General features: G+C 40.0%; 1 protein-coding gene across 2 annotated transcripts in view; it reads right to left on the minus strand.

The window, feature by feature from the left end:
* Nucleotides 1-849: 849 nt before the first annotated feature.
* LOC126942272 (zinc finger protein 486-like) overlaps nt 850-17,615 on the minus strand; it is a 268,583-nt gene continuing 251,817 nt past the window's right edge. Inside the window, exons 2-4 of one of the 2 annotated variants that reach the window (XM_050769676.1) lie at nt 15,304-15,430; nt 13,716-13,811; nt 850-3,203 (exon numbers count right to left, since the gene is read on the minus strand). In XM_050769676.1, the coding sequence (XP_050625633.1) occupies nt 2,149-3,203; nt 13,716-13,811; nt 15,304-15,430 (1,278 nt within the window). In that variant the 3' untranslated portion in view covers nt 850-2,148. The remainder of the gene's footprint in view (nt 3,204-13,715; nt 13,812-15,303; nt 15,431-17,615) is intronic. The other variant, XM_050769677.1, reaches the window with a different exon arrangement.

Genomic DNA, 17,615 nt, shown 5'->3' on the forward strand with positions numbered 1-17,615 from the left:
GCCAGGCAGGTCTTGAACTCCTGACCTCATGATCCACCTGCCTTGGCCTCCCAAAGTGTTGGGATTACAGGTGTGAGCCACCGTGCCCGGCTGGAACAAGTATACTTTTAATGTAATTACAATGCTTCTAAAAATCTACTTTTAGTTATACACAAATAGTTTTTGTTTGTTTGGAGACGGAGTTTCACTCTTGTTGCCCAGGCTGGAGTGCAATGATCTCGACTCTCAACCTCTGCCTCCCAGGTTCAAGCCTCCTGAGTAGCTGGGATTACAGGCATGTGCCACCACGCATGACTAATTTTATATTTTTAGTAGAGATGGGGTTTCTCTGTGTTGGTCAGGCTGATCTCAAACTCCCGACCTCAGGTGATCCTCCCACCTCGGCCTCCCAAAGTGCTGGGATTACAAGCATTAGCCACCGTGACCGGTCACAAATAATTATCTAAAAAGTGTTTCCAAATTCATTACATTTGCAGGAATCTTCTTCAATATACATTCCCCGATGTTGAACAAAGCTTGGCAACTGCTTTAGGGTTTCCTTCTAATACAAAATGCGTGCAACAAGATCTGTAATACAGTGCCGGGCACGGTGGCTCAAGCCTGTAATCCCAGCACTTTGGGAGGCCAAGACGGGTGGATCACGAGGTCAGGAGATCGAGACCATCCTGGCTAACACGGTGAAACCCCGTCTCTACTAAAAAATACAAAAAACTAGCCGGGCGAGGTGGCGGGCACCTGTAGTCCCAGCTACTGGGGAGGCTGAGGCAGGAGAATGGCGTGAACCCAGGAGGCGGAGCTTGTAGTGAGCTGAGATCCCGCCACTGCACTCCAGCTGGGAGACAGAGCGAGACTCTGTCTCAAAAAAAAAAAAAAAAAAAAAAAAAAAAGATCTGTAATACAAGCAAAGGTACTACAGACCCCTTTATATTTGTAATGCTTGTCTTCAGAATCAATACTCTTCTTCACCTTAAAGGCTTATATTTTCTGAAAGATTTTTTTCCACAGTAATTTCTCTTTTATTTTTAATAACTATGAACCATCTTACATTGACTAAGATGTGATGGGCATTAATGGCTTTTCCATATTCTTTATATTTGTACAATTTTTCTCAAGGATAATAGCTTTCCTATGAAATAACGTGTAAGCACTGATTAAAAGTTTTGCCACATTCTTCATACTTGTGCATGTTTTGGAAGTATGAATTACCTTACCTACAATAAAGTGTGGCAACCATATAAAGGCTCTGTCACATTTCATACATTTCTATGGTTTCACAGAGTATAATTTTTTTTAATGCGTAGAAAAGTTGGAGGTGTTGGGAAAAGCACTGTCACATCTTTCAGGTTTGTAGAGTTCCTCTTCAGCATGAATTATCGCCATGTCTCTTAAGAATTGAGAACTTGTGGCTGGGAATTGAGGCTCATGCCTGTCATCCCAGAACTTTAGAAGCCGAGGTGAGTGGATCACCTGAGGTCAGGAGTTCAAGACCAGTCTGGCAAATATGGCAAAAGCCTGTCTCTACTGAAAATACAAAAACGAGCTGGGCGTGGTGGTGGGCACCTATAATCCTAGCTACTCAGGAGGCTGAGGAAGGAGAATGGCTTTAACCCAGGAGGCAGAGGTCGCAGTAAACTGAGATCATACCATTGCACTCGAGCCTGGGTCACAAGAGTGAAACTGCATCTCAAAAAATAAATAAATGAATAAAAATAAAAGAACTGAGAACTTGTTACAGGCTTTGCCACATTCTTCACATTTGTAGGGTTTCTGTCCAGTATGAATTACGCGTAATAAGGGTTAAGAACTTCCTTAAAAACTTTCGTCGGCCAGGCACAGTGGCTCATGCCTGTAATCCCAACACTTTGGGAGGCCAAAGCAGGCAGACCACCTGAGGTTAGGAGTCTGAGACCAGCCTGACCAACATGGAGAAACCCCGTCTCTACTAAAAATACAAAATTAGCCAGGTGTGGTGGCGCATGCCTATAATCCTAGCTACTCAGGAAGGCTGAGGCAGGAGAGTCGCTTGAACCCAGGAGGCGGAGGCTGTGGTGTGCCAAAGTTGCACCATTGCACTCCAGCCTGGGCAACAAGAGCGAAACTCGCTCTCAAACAAAAATAAATGAATAATAATAATAAAATAAAGCTTTGTCACATTCTTGGTTTCTGTCCAATATGAATTCTCTTATGTTTATTAAGGTCTGAGGACCAGTTAAAAGCTTTGCCACATTCTTTACATTTGTAAGGTTGCTCTCCAGTATGAGCTGCCTTATGTTCCATTAGATTTGAGGATGTAGTATAGGCTTTGCCACATTCTTCACATTTGTAGGGTTTCTCTCCAGTATGAGTTCTCCTATGTTTATGGAGGCGTGCAGACCATGTAAAAGCTTTGCCACATTCTTCACATTTGTATGGCTTCTCTCCAGTATGAATGATCCTATGCATAGTAAGGTGTGAGGAACGGGTGAAGGCTTTGTCACATTCTTCACATTTGTAGGGTTTCTCTCCCGTATGAATCTTCTCGTGTTTACGAAGGATTGAGGATGAAATAAAGGCTTTGCCACATTTATCACACTTGTATGGTTTCTCTCCAGTATGAATTTTCTTATGTGAAGAAAGAGTTGCAGGATGGTTAAAAGCTTTGCCACATTCTTTACATTTGTAGGGTTGTTCTCCAGTATGGATTATCTTATGTGTAGTAAGGGTATAGGAGTACTTAAAGGCTTTGCCACATTCTTCGCATTTGTATGGTTTCTCTACAGTATGAATTTTTTTATGTGTAGTAAGGGTACAGAAGTACTTAAAGGCTTTGTCACATTCTTCACATTTGTAGGGTTTCTCTCCAGTATCAATTTTTTTATGTGTAGTATGGGTTGAGGACTGTTTAAAATTTTTGTCACATTCTACATATTTCAAAGTTTTCTTTTCAGTATGTCTTCTCTTATGTCTCTTTGAATTTGAAAATTGATGAAAGACTTTCCCATATTTACCACATTGAAACATTTTGCTCTGGGTAGTTGTCAAACATTGGTTAAGCCCATTGTGACCTCTTTTGTGTACCTCACACTCATCCACGCTTTCATAGCCTTTTTTAAACTGTAAATTGCCATGTCCACATTTTTCAAATTTTCTAAGTATCACTTTTTGGAAAGAATCTTTTATGCTCTGCTCTGGCTGAAGGTCTTGGGCAAAATGAGAACACATAACTGAAAGAAACAACAAAAACACATTACTTCAATTGGTAGACTCAGATAAATACACTTTACAAATCTAACTTACAAAGTTATAAAAACTACATAAGCAAGATGACATAGCAAAATACCTCAAGCTGTAATTTCTTCCTGGACATATAAATGTAACAAAAACATACTGCCCAAAATACATTTGTGAAAAATTTATAAATGAGTTAAGTGTGTGAAAGGCCCCGGGTGAGCATAAAGCAAACATTCACAAACAAGATAAAGAAAAGTCTGTTACTTATATGCAACAGCTCTTCTTGCTCCCCAGCATAACACTGTGCCTTTAAAAGTAAATTGCCAACCTGGTGCAGTGCCTCACGTCTGTAATACCAGCGCTATGGGAGGCTGATGTGAATCACTTGAGGTCAGGAGTTCAAGGCCAGCCTGACCAAGATGGTGAAACCTATCTCTACTAAAATTACAAAAAGTTAGCCAGTCATGGTCATCGGCAGCTGTAATCCCAACTACTCAGGAGGCCAAGGCATGAGAATTTCTTGAATCCAGGAGGCGGAGGTTGCAGTAAGCCAAGATTGTACCACTGCACTCTGGCCTGGGCGACAGAGCGAGACTCTGTTTCAAAATAATAATAATAATAATAGAATAAATTGCCAACAAGGCATAATGGCTCATGCCTCATGCCTGTAATTCCAGCAATTTGGGAGGGCAAAGCAGGAGGATCACCTGAGGTCAGGAGTTTGAGACCAGCCTGAACAACACGATAAAACCCCATTTCTACTAAAATACAAAAAAAATTAGCCACGCGTGGTAACAGGTACCTGTAATCCTAGCTACTTTGGAGGCTGAGGCAGGAGAATTGTTTCAAACTGTGAAGGTAGAGAATGTAGCGAGCAAAGATCATGCCACTGCACTCCAGACTGGGTAAGAGTGAGACTCTGTCTCACACACACACACAAAAATGTAAATTGCGCCAACTCCTGGTTTCCTTTTTAAAAAACAGTGTATGTACATTGGTACATACATCTTTATTTCTGTCTTCTAGGGGCTTTTTTAGACACCAGATAATGTGTCCCATGACATAAAATGCTGAAAACAATGGTGATATACATTGGAATGACGGTTTGCTGCGTCTAAAGGTAAATTATAGAGAAGCAGAGAAACTGCAGTACCCCAAACAGGGAATAGGTGTAGCAAGTGATAGCAAGTGATTACTGACTATTAAGAGGAAATACAAATAAGCTGATTTAACTAAACAATAAACACAAAATTTTAGACAAGATTCATCCTAAAAACATGTTTGAGAAATTCCCAGAATCTCTAGCCAAGACAATTGATTTCAGACTACACCAGGACAAAGCTATATTATAAAGATTGTAACAGGTAGCTTTTTGTTAATTTCCAAATCTCTATCAAAGATTGTAATGTATACCAAATAGTAAAACAACATGGCCCCATCAAAAAAATTATAAAATTTTCAAAAGCATCCACAAAAAGTATATAAAGTAATTTTTTAAATTCCAAATGAATTGAACAGCCCAGTGTTGGTGGCTCATTCCTGTAATCCCAACACACTGGGAGATCAAGGTGAGAAAAATCACATGAGGTCAGGAGTTTGAGACCAGCCTGGCCAACATGGTGAAACCCTGTATCTACTAAAAATACAAAAATTAGCTGGGCATGGTGGTATGTGCCTGTAATCCCAGCTACTTGAAAGGCTGACACAGTAGAATTGCTTGAACCTGGGCGGGGAAGGTTGTAGTGAGTGGAGACTGTACCACTGCACTGCAGCCTGGGCAACAGAGCAACACTGTCTCAAAAATAAAATTAAAAAGGCCAGGCATGGTGGCTGATGCCTGTAAACCCAGCACTTTAGAAGGCTGAGGTGGGTGGATCATTTGAGGTCAGCAGTTCAAGATCAGCCTGGCTGAGATCACACCACTGCACTCCAGCCTTGGTGACAGAAAAAGACTCTGTATAAGAAAAAAAAAAAGAGAAACCCAGACAACTACTGAAAATCAGAAAAATGAGAATAAAAAGAAATACTAAAATACCAAAAACCAAAAATTGTGGATATAAATACAAAAAATAACTGAAAAATTTATTAAAAGAAAATATGATGTAAACATGAAAAACTGTATAAACAAACTTAGATACACACAAATGTATTTATAACAAACACACATATAAACAAAATTTCAAAAATCATATAATGATGTTCCATTTATAAGCATAGTCACATAAGATAACCAGTGAATTTTTTTTTTTAGACAGAGTTTCACTCTTGTTGCCCAAGCTGGAGTGCAATGATGTAACCTCAGCTCACTGCAACCTCCACCTCCAGGGTTCAAGTGATTCTCCTGTATCAGCCTCACGAGTAGCTGGAATTACAGGCGTGCGCCACCATGCCTGGCTAATTTTTTCTTTTTTAGTAGAAACAGGGTTTCACCATGTTAGCCAGGCTTGTCTCGAACTTCTGACCTCAGGTGGTCTGCCCGCCTCGGGCTCCCAAAATGCTGGGATTACAGGCATGAGCCACTGCGCCCAACACCAGTGAATTTATTTAAAACATTTTTGTACCTCAGAAAAAAACTGTGATATTGCTAAAGTTATTTAAAAAAAAAAAAAAAAAAAAAAAGGCTGTCAAATGGGAATAATGCCATCAGCAAAATTGTACTACCTGGGCAATAGAGACTCAGTTTCAAAAAAAAAAAAAAAAAGATGGTACATAAAAACTTTTTTTTTTTTTTTTTTTTTTTTGAGACGGAGTCTCACACTGTTGCCCAGGCTGGAGTGCAGTGGCGCGATCTCGGCTCACTGCAAGCTCCGCCTCCCGGGTTCCCGCCATTCTCCTGCCTCAGCCTCCTGAGTAGCTGGGACTACAGGCGCCCGCCACCGCGCCCGGCTAATTTTTTGTATTTTTTTTTTTTAGTAGAGACAGGGTTTCACTGTGGTCTCGATCTCCTGACCTTGTGATCCGCCCGCCTCGGCCTCCCAAAGTGCTGGGATTACAGGCTTGAGCCACCGCGCCCGGCCGGTACATAAAAACTTTTAAAGTGATTTTATAAAATATAAGAAACAATATGTAAATCTGCATAAATCTAATAGATATACCATATAAAATAATTTTTATATGAATAACAAACTGTAAAACATAGAGGCATAGTTTTTGTATTCAATTGAAGTTATGAGATTGAAATATAGTTTTAATTTTACGATGTATATAATCTCCAGTTTTCAAGATGATCACAAAGGTAATATTTATAGAAAGTATGCAAAAGGAGATTAAAAAATAATGAAAGCATGACAGTACAAAATTAAATGAAAATTAAGAAAGTAAAACAGGAGATGAGAAGAATATAACTACTAGAAACACGTAAAATAACAATCTAACTGGTAATAACAACTTCATTTCTTTAATCATTGTAAATATGAATTAATTAAACTACTTAATAAAATCAAATGTAATCTTAGGACTTTGGAAGGCCAAGGTAGGCTGATCAATTGATCCCGTGAGTTTAAGGCCAGCCTGGGCAACAGGGCAAAACTCTGTCTCTACAAAAAATACAAAAAACCTAGCTGACTGTGATGGCACATCCTTGTAACCCAGCTGTTTGAGAGGCTAAAATGAAAGGATGATCTGAGTTTTGGAGGTTTGGGCAGCAGTGAATCATGCAAATCAGCCTGGTTGACAGAGTGAGACCCTATCTCAAAATTAAATGAGGCCGGGCGTGGTGGCTCATGCCTGTAATCCTGGCACTTTGGGAGGCAGAGGTGGGTAGATCACCTGAGGTCAGGAGTTTAAGACGAGCTTGGCCATCATGGTGGAACCCCATCTCTACTGAAAATACAAAAAAATTAGCCGGGTGTGGTGACAGGTGCCTGTAATCCCAGCTACTCGGGAGGCTGAGGCAGGAGAATTGCTTGAACTCGGGAGGCGGAGGTTGCAGTGAGCTCACGCCATCGCACTCCAGCCTGGGCAACAAGAGTGAAACTCCATCTCAAAATAAATAAATACATTAAAAAAAAAAGCTATAGAATGCCTCGGTGGTTTCTTTAAAAGCATATAGTATGCTGCATACAAGAGATTCATTGTAGCATTGAGTCAAATAGGCTGAAAGTAACAGAAGGAAAAAAAATGTGTATTTCATAAAAATAGTAACCACAATTGAGTGAAGTGGTCATGATTGTATTAGACATAATATGCTATAGGTCAAGTACTACCATTAGACAAAGAATGATATTATATTATGGCAAAGTGAGTTAATTTACCAGGAATCTGTAACTATATTATTTATCTATCTATATGTATATGTGTACATAGCATCAGGGCTCCAAAATATAAAAAGCAAATACTGACAAAAGTGAAGCAAGATATACATAGCAACATAATAATTGTAGACATCAAGACCCCATTTGCAATAATAAATAGAAAATTCAGAGAAAAAATGAGAAACAGAAAACTTAGGAAACATTATAGACCATATTATTTTGCATACAGAGGAATACTTGAGAGTGCATAATTTTTAAAGAAAAATAATTTATGTGGCTCACGGTTTGGCAGACTATAAGAAGTGTGTGCCAGCATCTGCTTCTGGTGAGGGTCTCCGGAAACTTACAATCATGATGGAAGGTAAAGAGTAACTGGACATACTATATGGTAAGAGACACAGGAAGTGTGAGGTGAAGGAGTCAGGTTCTTTTAATGAACCAGCTGTCACTGAATTAATAGAGTGTAAAGTTTTGGTTACAAAGAGAATGTACCATGCCATTCATGAGCAATTTGCCTCCATGACACAAACATGTCCCACCAGATCCCACATCCAACATTGAGGATTCATTTTGCAGCATGAGGTCTGGAGAACATGGACATGCAAATAATATTATAGACCAACTAGGCTTCACAGACACATGCAACTCTCCAGTCAAAACCAAGATAATACACAATATTCTTGTTTGCATCTGGTATATTGTTAGGACACATACCAAGTTTTATTAAATTTAAAAGTACTGACTGGGTGTGGGTGCAGTGGATCTTGCCTATAATCCTAACACTTTGGGAGACCTAGGTAAGAGAATCCATTAGGGACAAAAGTTTGAGACCAGCCTGGACAACATAGTGAGATCCCAACACTACAAACAAGCAAACAATTAACCAGACATGGTAGTGCACGACTGTAGTCCAAGCTACTCACAAAACAAAGGTGAAAGGATCACTTGAGCCCAGGAAGCTGAGGCTATAGTGAGCCAAAAATATGGCACAGCACTCCAGCCTCGGTGTTGGTAAGATCTTATCTTAAAATAACAATAAATCAATTTTAAAACACTAAAATTATACATTGTGTGTTTTCTAACAAACATTGAATGACACTAGGAATTAAAAGCAAAAGGCAAACTGGCAAATTCAAAAATATGTGAATATAAAACACACTCTTCAACATATTCTTGCTCAGGGGTCAAAAAATTTTATTCTTCACAGATGTCAATACAACCTACAGTTAAAAGCTACAGTAACATAAACAATATGATACTGACACAAAGATAAACAGATGAAAGACCAGACTAGAGAGCTCAGAAATGAACCCTTCTGCATATGATAAAATGATCTTTCAAAAAGTTACCATGAGTACAAAATAGAGAAAAGTAATCTCTTCAAAAAAATGATGCTGAAAACTGAATATCAACACTGATAAAATAAAGTTGGATTATTTTCTTGAATGATACAAATATATATATATACATTTTCTGAGACAGAGTCCTGCCATGTCGCCCAGGCTCCAGTGCAGTGGCGCGATCTTGGCTCCCTGCAAGCTCCGCCTCCCGGGTTCACCATTCTCCAGCCTCAGCATCCCGAGTAGCTGGGACTACAGGTGCCCGCCACCATGCCTGCCTAATTTTTTTTGTATTTTTGGTAGAGACAGGGTTTCGCCATGTTAGCCAGGATGGTTTCGATCTCCTGACCTCGTGATCCTCCCACCTCTGCCTCCCAAAGTGCTGGGATTACAGGCGTGAGCCACTGCTCCTGGCCCAAAAATATATTTTAAACAAAATACTTAGACATAACTAACAAGTCTATTAGAAAAGATACAGGAAAGCCGGGCGCAGTGGCTCACACCTGTAATCCCAGCACTTTGAGAGGCAGAGGCGGGCAGATAACCTGAGGTCAGGAGTTCAAGATCAGCCTGGGCAACACGGTGAAACTCCGTTTCTACTAAAAATACAAAATTAGCCGGGCATGGTGGCACATGCCTGTAATCCCAACTACTCGGGAGGCTGAGGCAGGAGAATCGCTTGAACCTCGGAGGCGGAGGATGCAGTGAGCCGAGATTGTGCCATTGCACTCCAGCCTGGGAAAAAAGAGTAAATCTGCGTCTCACCGAAAAGAAAAAAAAAAAGAAAGAAAGAAAAAATGCAGGAAAAAGACACGACATTGGTCTTGGCACCATTTTCTTAGATACGACATTAAATGCATGAGCAACAAATACAAGAACAGAAAAGTCTGACTACACTAGACATCAAAATTTCTATACATCAAAAGAAAATTCCAAAGTGGCAACTTCCCTTAGAAAATGGATGAAAACATTTGCAAATTTCATGTGAAGGAAGTTAATAATCACAATAAATAAACAACTCTTTAAACAATAAAGTTGAATAACTTGATTTAGAAATGAACAGCCGGGCGCGGTGGCTCACGCCTGTAATCCCAGCACTTTGGGAGGCCGAGGCGGGCGGATCACAAGGTCAGGAGATCGAGACCACAGTGAAACCCCGTCTCTATTAAAAATACAAAAAATTAGCCGGGCACGGTGGCGGGTGCCTGTAGTCCCAGCTGCTCAGGAGGCTGAGGCAGGAGAATGGCGTGAACCCGAGAAGCGGAGCTTGCAGCGAGCCGAGATCGTGCCACTGCACTCTAGCCTGGGCGACAGAGCGAGACTCCGTCTCAAAAAAAAAAAAAAAAAAATAGAAATGAACAAAAAAAATTCATCAAAAAACTACACAAATGGGAAAAAGCATTTGAAAGAATGCACAAAAATACTGATTTGTAGAGAAATAAAAAAAAAAACACACATGACAAACAAAATCACCTCATATCCATTAGAATGGCCACTGTAAATTTTTTTAAAAACTCCTAATTTGTTGATGTTGCAATAAAAATGAAACCCATGTTGCTTGCTGCTGGAAAACAAAGATGCAGCCATTATTTAAAAATGTTATAAATGTTCCTCACTTATTATATCTATATACAAAATATGTAACACAGGCCAGGCCCAGTGGCTCAAGCCTGTAATCCTAGCACTTTGGGAGGCCAAGGTGGGCAGATGATCTGAGGTCAGGAGTTCGAGACCTTCCTGGCCAACATAATAAACCCCATTCTACTAAAAATATAAAAAATTAGCTGGGCGCCTATAATCCCAGCTACTTGGGAGGCTGAAGCAGGAGAACTGCTTGAACCCAGGAGGCAGAGGTCTCAGTGAGCTGAGATCACACCACTGCACTTCAGCCTGGGCAATAGAGCAAGACTCCTTCTCAAGAAAAAAAAAAGAAGGAAAGAAAGAAAAAAAAAAAAAAGCAACACAGGACCTGGAAGACATATTTGAATATCCATGTTTATTGCACCAGTATTCACAAAAGCCAAAAGACTGAAGCAACTCAGATGTCTCTTGATTTATAAACATATCAAAATATGTAATATATACATACAATGGAATATTATTCCACCTTGAAAAGAACAATCTTGTCACATTTTAAGATGAACACTAAAAATATTATGTCATTTGAATTAATCCAGTAACAAAATTATCGATACCATATGATACCACTTATATGAGATATCTTAAGTAGTCAAATCATAAAAACAGGAAGTGGAAAGTTTGTCTGTCAAGGGCTAGAGAGAAGGTAAAATGAGCAGTTGTTACTTAATGGGTATTGAGCTTTAGTTTTACAAGATGTAAAGTGTCTAGAAGTCTTTTACATAACAATGAGAATATACTTAACATGCCTGAAATGAATAGCTTTTTTTTTTTTTTTTTGAGACAGGGTCTCACTCTGTCATTCAAACTGAAATGTAGTGGCACAACTTTGACTCCCCCTCAATCTCCCAAGTAGCAGGTACCACAGCTGCACACCACCATGCCTGGCAATTATTAAATTATTTTTATAGAGAGGGGTCTCCATATCTTTCCCAGGCCAGTCTCAAACTTTTGGGCTTCAGAGATCCTCCTGTGTTGGCCTCCCAAAATCCTGGGATTACAGATGGGAGCCACAACCATGCCTGGCCCTGAAAATGTACGATTGAATTAAGACGGTAAATTTTATGTTATGTGTTTTTAAAACAATTTTTTTTAAAGAAAACTGAAAAAAAAACAAACCAGAATTACAAATCTTTTTGAAAATGACCTTCAAATAAAAGAAGCGTTTCTCTCACAAAAGGAAATATATGTTCATCATTAAACACGTGGTGAAAAAAAGACTATCTCCATGACTACTCACTTAGACAAGATAACGTTTATGGTCAGTTCTGCCTATATAGAAACCTACACAGTTGCCAGCCACGGGGGCTCACACCTGTAATCCCAGCACTTTGGGAGGCCGAGGTAGGCGGATCACGAGGTCAGGAGATCGAGACCATCCTGGCTAACATGGTGAAACCCCGTCTGCACTAAAAGTACAAAAAAATTAGCCGGGCATGGTGGCGGGCGCCTGTAGTCCTAGCTACTTGGGAGGCTGAGGCAGGAGAATGGCGTGAACCCAGGAGGCGAAGCTTGCAGTGAGCTGAGATTGTACCACTGCACTCCAGCCTGGGCAACAGTGCAAGACTATCTCAAAAAAAAAAAAAAAAAGAAACCCACCCAGTTATCTGAGGGAATGCTCTCTGGTACTCAATAAAAGCCATACTCATCGATATCCAGACATAAGGCCCACCATATGCAGACCTGACTACAAAAACATGCGCTAGTGTCTTCCCTATGGAGCAAAGCCCTGAAGGATATGCATGCAGTCTGTCCAAAAATAAAATGAGAATATTATTGGGTAGTTTTCTTGGGTAGTCCCAAGACCCCGCAACAAGCTAACTAAAGGTGGACCCTAGTGCAGACCCAGCAGCCTTGTGACCAATCTACAACCCCTCCTCACTACAAATTCAGAGGGTGTCTCATCACCCTAAGGGCCCAACAAAAGATCTTTACCTTCTAAAATCAGTTTATAACAACTTGAAGAGGTGTTTGCGCCATCAAATTTAGGCACCAATACAAAACTATGTTGTGTCCATTGTCAATGTTTCTCTTTTAATGTAGCACTGGAAGCATGTGAAAGAAGAATTAATCAAAGAAAAAAATCCATTGACATTAAAGAAAAATAAGTAAAAAGTTGCTGTTTGTAGATCATACAATCTTATATTTAAATATCAATAAATAGTACATTAAAACCTGTCTAAAGTGATAAATACACTCAGTAAATTAGCAAAATATAAAATTAACATACAAGCATATGTATGGTCTCATACACTTAAACTATCTGATAAAATAGAGGAAGAAAAAATTCGGGCCAGGAGTGTGGCTCACGCCTGTAATCCCACCACTTTGGGAGGTTGCGGTGGGTGGATCATGAGGTCCAGGAGTTCAAGATCAGCCTGGCCAACATGGTGAAATCCCATCTCTACAAAAAATACAAAAAAAAAATTAGCTGAGCAAGGTGGCGGGCACCTGTAATCTCAGCTATTTGGGAGGCTGAGGCAGAGAATAGCTTGAACCCAGGAGGCAGAGGTTGCAGTGAGCAGAGATTGCGCAACTGCACTCCAGCCTGGCAACTGAGCAAGACTCCGTCTCAAAAAAAAAGAACTATGAAAAATTAGAGAAGATTCAAATAAATTTTAAAATTGCCACATTATTCTGAGTGATCTATAGATTCAATAAACTTCTTATCAAAATTGCAGTGGTATTTTATTCATAGTAATAATCCTAATACATTTCTAAAAGTTAAATGAAACTAAAATAACTTTGATAGCCAAAGCAATCTTGAGGAAAAAGATCAAAGCAGAAGGATATCATACTTACAATTTCGAACTATATTTCAAGACTATCTGGTAATAAAAACAGATGTGCAGAAAAAATGAACAAAAAGGCAACAAAAACAAATACTCTCACACATTTCAGATCTGATGCAAAAAGACAACTTAAAAAAGTTTTAGTTTCTCGAAATCACAGATATTTGTGTGTCCCCAAAACAATGGAAAAGCAGCTGCAGTCTCTTAGGTACCATAAAGAAGAATTTGGCTCTCACTGTGAACTTGAAGGAAGCTCATGGAAAGAATAGTAGAATTCTTAGAGAATTTAAAAGCATGAGACAGAAGATGTCCCTTTGTGAGAGAAAAATTAAATAAAATCAATCAATCAATCAATACAGCTGCCCAGAAACTATTTCCTTTGGAACACAGCTTTCCAGATCACATTTTAAGGGCTAGCTCTCTCTTTGACCTTGGGACCCTTATCTGTATCATCTGTTGTGTTCATTTTCACTCGCACCTACCTGAGGGGTTGGCAGTCATCTTATGTCTCTTCACAGTCAAAGGGTTTTCTCCTTGCTCCAGACGGGTGATCAGGTCTGGCTTGGAGACAACAATACCTGTTTCATTAAAAACAAATAGCATGAATCTTGCTTATATTCTCCAATTACAAGCTAGTAATGTGCTCAGCAGAAAGCATGTAATAAAATATTCTAGTAAATTCATACCAAAATACTAATTTATAACAAATTTCTAAATATTTAGGAAATACTTTCAACTTGTAGGTTTCTTTTTCTTCTGGAGATGGAGTAAAATAAGTAAAAAGTTTCTGTTTGTAGATCATAGTCTTACATTTTAAAAACCATAAACAGTACTTTAAAAACCATAAACAGTACTTTAAAACATTTCTAAACTGACAAATACACTCAGTAAATTAGCAAAACATAAAATTAACATACAAGTATATGGTCTCAAACACTTAAATTATCTGATAAAATAGAGAAAGGAAAAAGTCTTATTTACTATAGCATTAAATAATAAATTTCTGAGAAAAAAATTACTAAGGTAAAAAACCTTTAAAAACAAAACAGAAAATTAGAGAAGATCCAAATAGATTTTTAAATTGCCATATTATCCAAAGTGATCTATAGATTCAATAAACTTCCTATCAAAATTACAGTGGTATTTGCCCTTGTTGCCCAGGCTAGAGTGCAATGTCTCAAACTCGACTGACCAAAATCTCTGCCTCCTGCGTCCAGGGGAATCTCCTGCCTCAGCCTCCAGAGTAGCTGGGATTACAGGATTATGCCACCATGACCGACTAATTTTGTGTTTTTAGTAGAGATGGAGTTTCTACATGTTGGTCAGGCTGGTCACAAATTCCCGACCTCAGGTGATCTGCCCGCCTCAGCCTCCCAAAGTGCTAGAATTACAAGCATAAGCCACTGCGCCCGGCCCTGCATGTAGGCTTTTTAAATTTACTAGCTGGTACTACTGAATCAAAAATTGGTGGTGGCAATGAGATTTTCAGGTGGGGGCAACAATGTTTTAAGCCACTAAAATTCTGAAATTACCACTAATTTAGAGTGAAGAATAAAGCTCAGCTCAGCAATGTGGAAAGTTTGGATTAAGATGAAACATCTTGAAGAAATTCTTTCCTAAATAAAAAAATTCTGAAGATTTTCTGGAAAAAGGGCATCTGAAACTCTTTTATGCAAGGAATAAAGTACTAAATTCATTCCACAAAAAAGAGAAATAGGCCGGGCGCGGTGGCTCAAGCCTGTAATCCCAGCACTTTGGGAGGCCGAGACGGGTGGATCACGAGGTCAGGAGATCGAGACCATCCTGGCTAATATGGTGAAACCCCGTCTCTACTAAAAATACAAAAAACTAGCCGGGCGAGGTGGTGGGCGCCTGTAGTCCCAGCTACTCGGGAGGCTGAGGCAGGAGAATGGCGTAAACCTGGGAGGCGGAGCTTGCAGTGAGCTGAGATCCGGCCACTGCACTCCAGCCTGGGCGACAAAGCAAGACTCCGTCTCAAAAAAAAAAAAAAAAGAGAAATAAAACTTTTTGGGTTTTTTTTAATGAATTATGTATTTAAGTTATCCTCACCAAGGAAGACCAGGTTTCTGTAGTTCTCTAACATCACATCCCTATATAAATTTTGCTGTGCAGTGTCCAGGCAATGCCACTCCTCCAGAGAGAATTCTATGGCCACATCTCTGAATTGCAATGGTTCCTGAAAAACACACAAACACACACGTTTTTACCATGTCACCATTGGTGGAATTTTTAATTTGATTTAAGGTGAAATGGGAGAGTAAAAAGAACTGGTTCTTACTTATAGAACTGACTAAAATTCTCCAATAAAATAATTTTCAACACAAAAATATTCTCTATTATATTCTCCAACTCTGAGAAAAAAGGGCAGCCTAAGATCGACAACATTAGTTCATATATGATATTTTTTCTAGATAAAAAAGTATAAAATTAAGGGCATGAACATGAACATGTACATTTTTGAGTGCTATATTTACATCATACAGAATCAGCTATGAATATTTTTCAGATGGAAAAGACATGTTGAGTTAGAAGGCACCTCTCAAACTTTAATATGTACACTTGAGCAAAGAGAGAGACCCTCTCATATTGTTTTATATTGTTTTATACTCAGTACCTATTTTAAGAAAAAGCAAAGAAGTAAAACCAAAGGCAGACAGCCTGGCACCAGGCCTGGGCCTGCCTGGCCTAAACCCAATAGTTAAAAATCAACTCATAACTTAGAAACTGATGTTATTCATAGATTCCAGACATTGTATAGCAGAACATTGTGAAAATTCCTGCCCTGTTCTGTTTCACTCTGACCACCGGTGCATGCAGCCCCTGTCACGTACCCCCTGGTTGCTCAAATCAATCACTGGCCGAGGCAGCCCCTTAGGAGGCTTAGGCCTGCCCTTGGAGCATCCCTGTGGGGGACTCTGGCCAGACTGAGTGAGGCCATCCAAAGAGCGCTCCCAGGTAGGCAATTGCCCCAGTGGAATGCCTCGCCAGAGCAGAGGATTAACACAGTGGCTGAACACTGGGAAGGAACTGGCACTTGGAGTCCGGACATCTGAAACTTGGTAAGACTAGTCTTTGGAACTTGCCCACTTCATTTGAGTGGAAGCGTGGCCTGATCACCCACAGTGTGCCTTTATTGGCACTTTGGTGCCTTCTCCATTTGAGTAGAAGCTTAGCCTGATCATCCACGGTGGGCCTGGACCGGCACTTTGGTTTTTGTTTTTGACTTGACTTGGATTGCTTGATACTTTCATTTTGGTTTTGACCTGGCTTGGGTTTCTGGATACTCTGATTTTGGTTTTGATTTTGGTTTGGTGTAAACTGCAGAAATGTGTATGTGCCCTTTTTACCTGTTTTTTGTTTTCTGGTGTGCGTGTGGTGTGACCGTAGTGTATTGTCTCGAAGAAGCATAGGTCAGGCACAAATAAGCCCACCCCACTAGGAACTATGTTAAAAAAAATTCCAAGAAAGGGAAAAAAGGGGGGAGGGCAGGGTTTATATAAAATAATTTTATATGGTAAATTCTTGTCCTGAAATAAATTACTGGTTGTTTAAAGAAAAAAAGGCACAAGTATACATATGTAACAAACCTGCACGTTATGCACATGTACCCTAGAACTTAAAGTATAATAATAATAATAAATTAATTAAAAAAAAAAGAAAGAAAAAAATGTTTGTAATAAGTCAGAAAGTTGAGACATGTCAAAAAATGGTCTACGGCCGGGCGCGGTGGCTCACGCCTGTAATCCCAGCACTTTGGGAGGCCGAGGCGGGCGGATCACGAAGTCAGGAGATCGAGACCATCCTGGTTAACACAGTGAAACCCCATCTCTACTAAAAATACAAAAAATTAGCCACGCGTGGTGGCAGGCGCCTGTAGTCCCAGCTACCCGGGAGGCTGACGCAGGAGAATGGTGTGAACCCAGGATGCGGAGCTTGCAGTGAGCCACCGCACTCCAGCCTGGGCGACAGAAGAAAAAAAAATTGTCTGCAAAAGTCGTAAAAGAAAAGAGTTATAAGGCTGGGCACGGTGGCTCAAGCCTGTAATCCCAGCACTTTGGGAGGCCGAGACGGGCGGATCACGAGGTTAGGAGATCGAGACCATCCTGGCTGATACGGTGAAACCCCGTCTCTACTAAAAAATACAAAAAACTAGCTGGGCAAGGTGGCGGGCGCCTGTAGTCCCAGCTACTCGGGAGGCTGAGGCAGGAGAATGGCGTGAACCCGGGAGGTGGAGCTTGCAGTGAGCTGAGATCCAGCCACTGCACTCCAGCCTGGGCGACAGAGCGAGACTCCGTCTCAAAAAAAAAAAAAAAAAAAAGAAAAGAGTTATAAAAAAAATTTATGCAAAAAATTTGTATAAT

This window comes from Macaca thibetana, chromosome 19 (assembly GCF_024542745.1).
Source record: "Macaca thibetana thibetana isolate TM-01 chromosome 19, ASM2454274v1, whole genome shotgun sequence".
Classification (NCBI taxonomy): Eukaryota; Metazoa; Chordata; class Mammalia; order Primates; family Cercopithecidae; genus Macaca; species Macaca thibetana.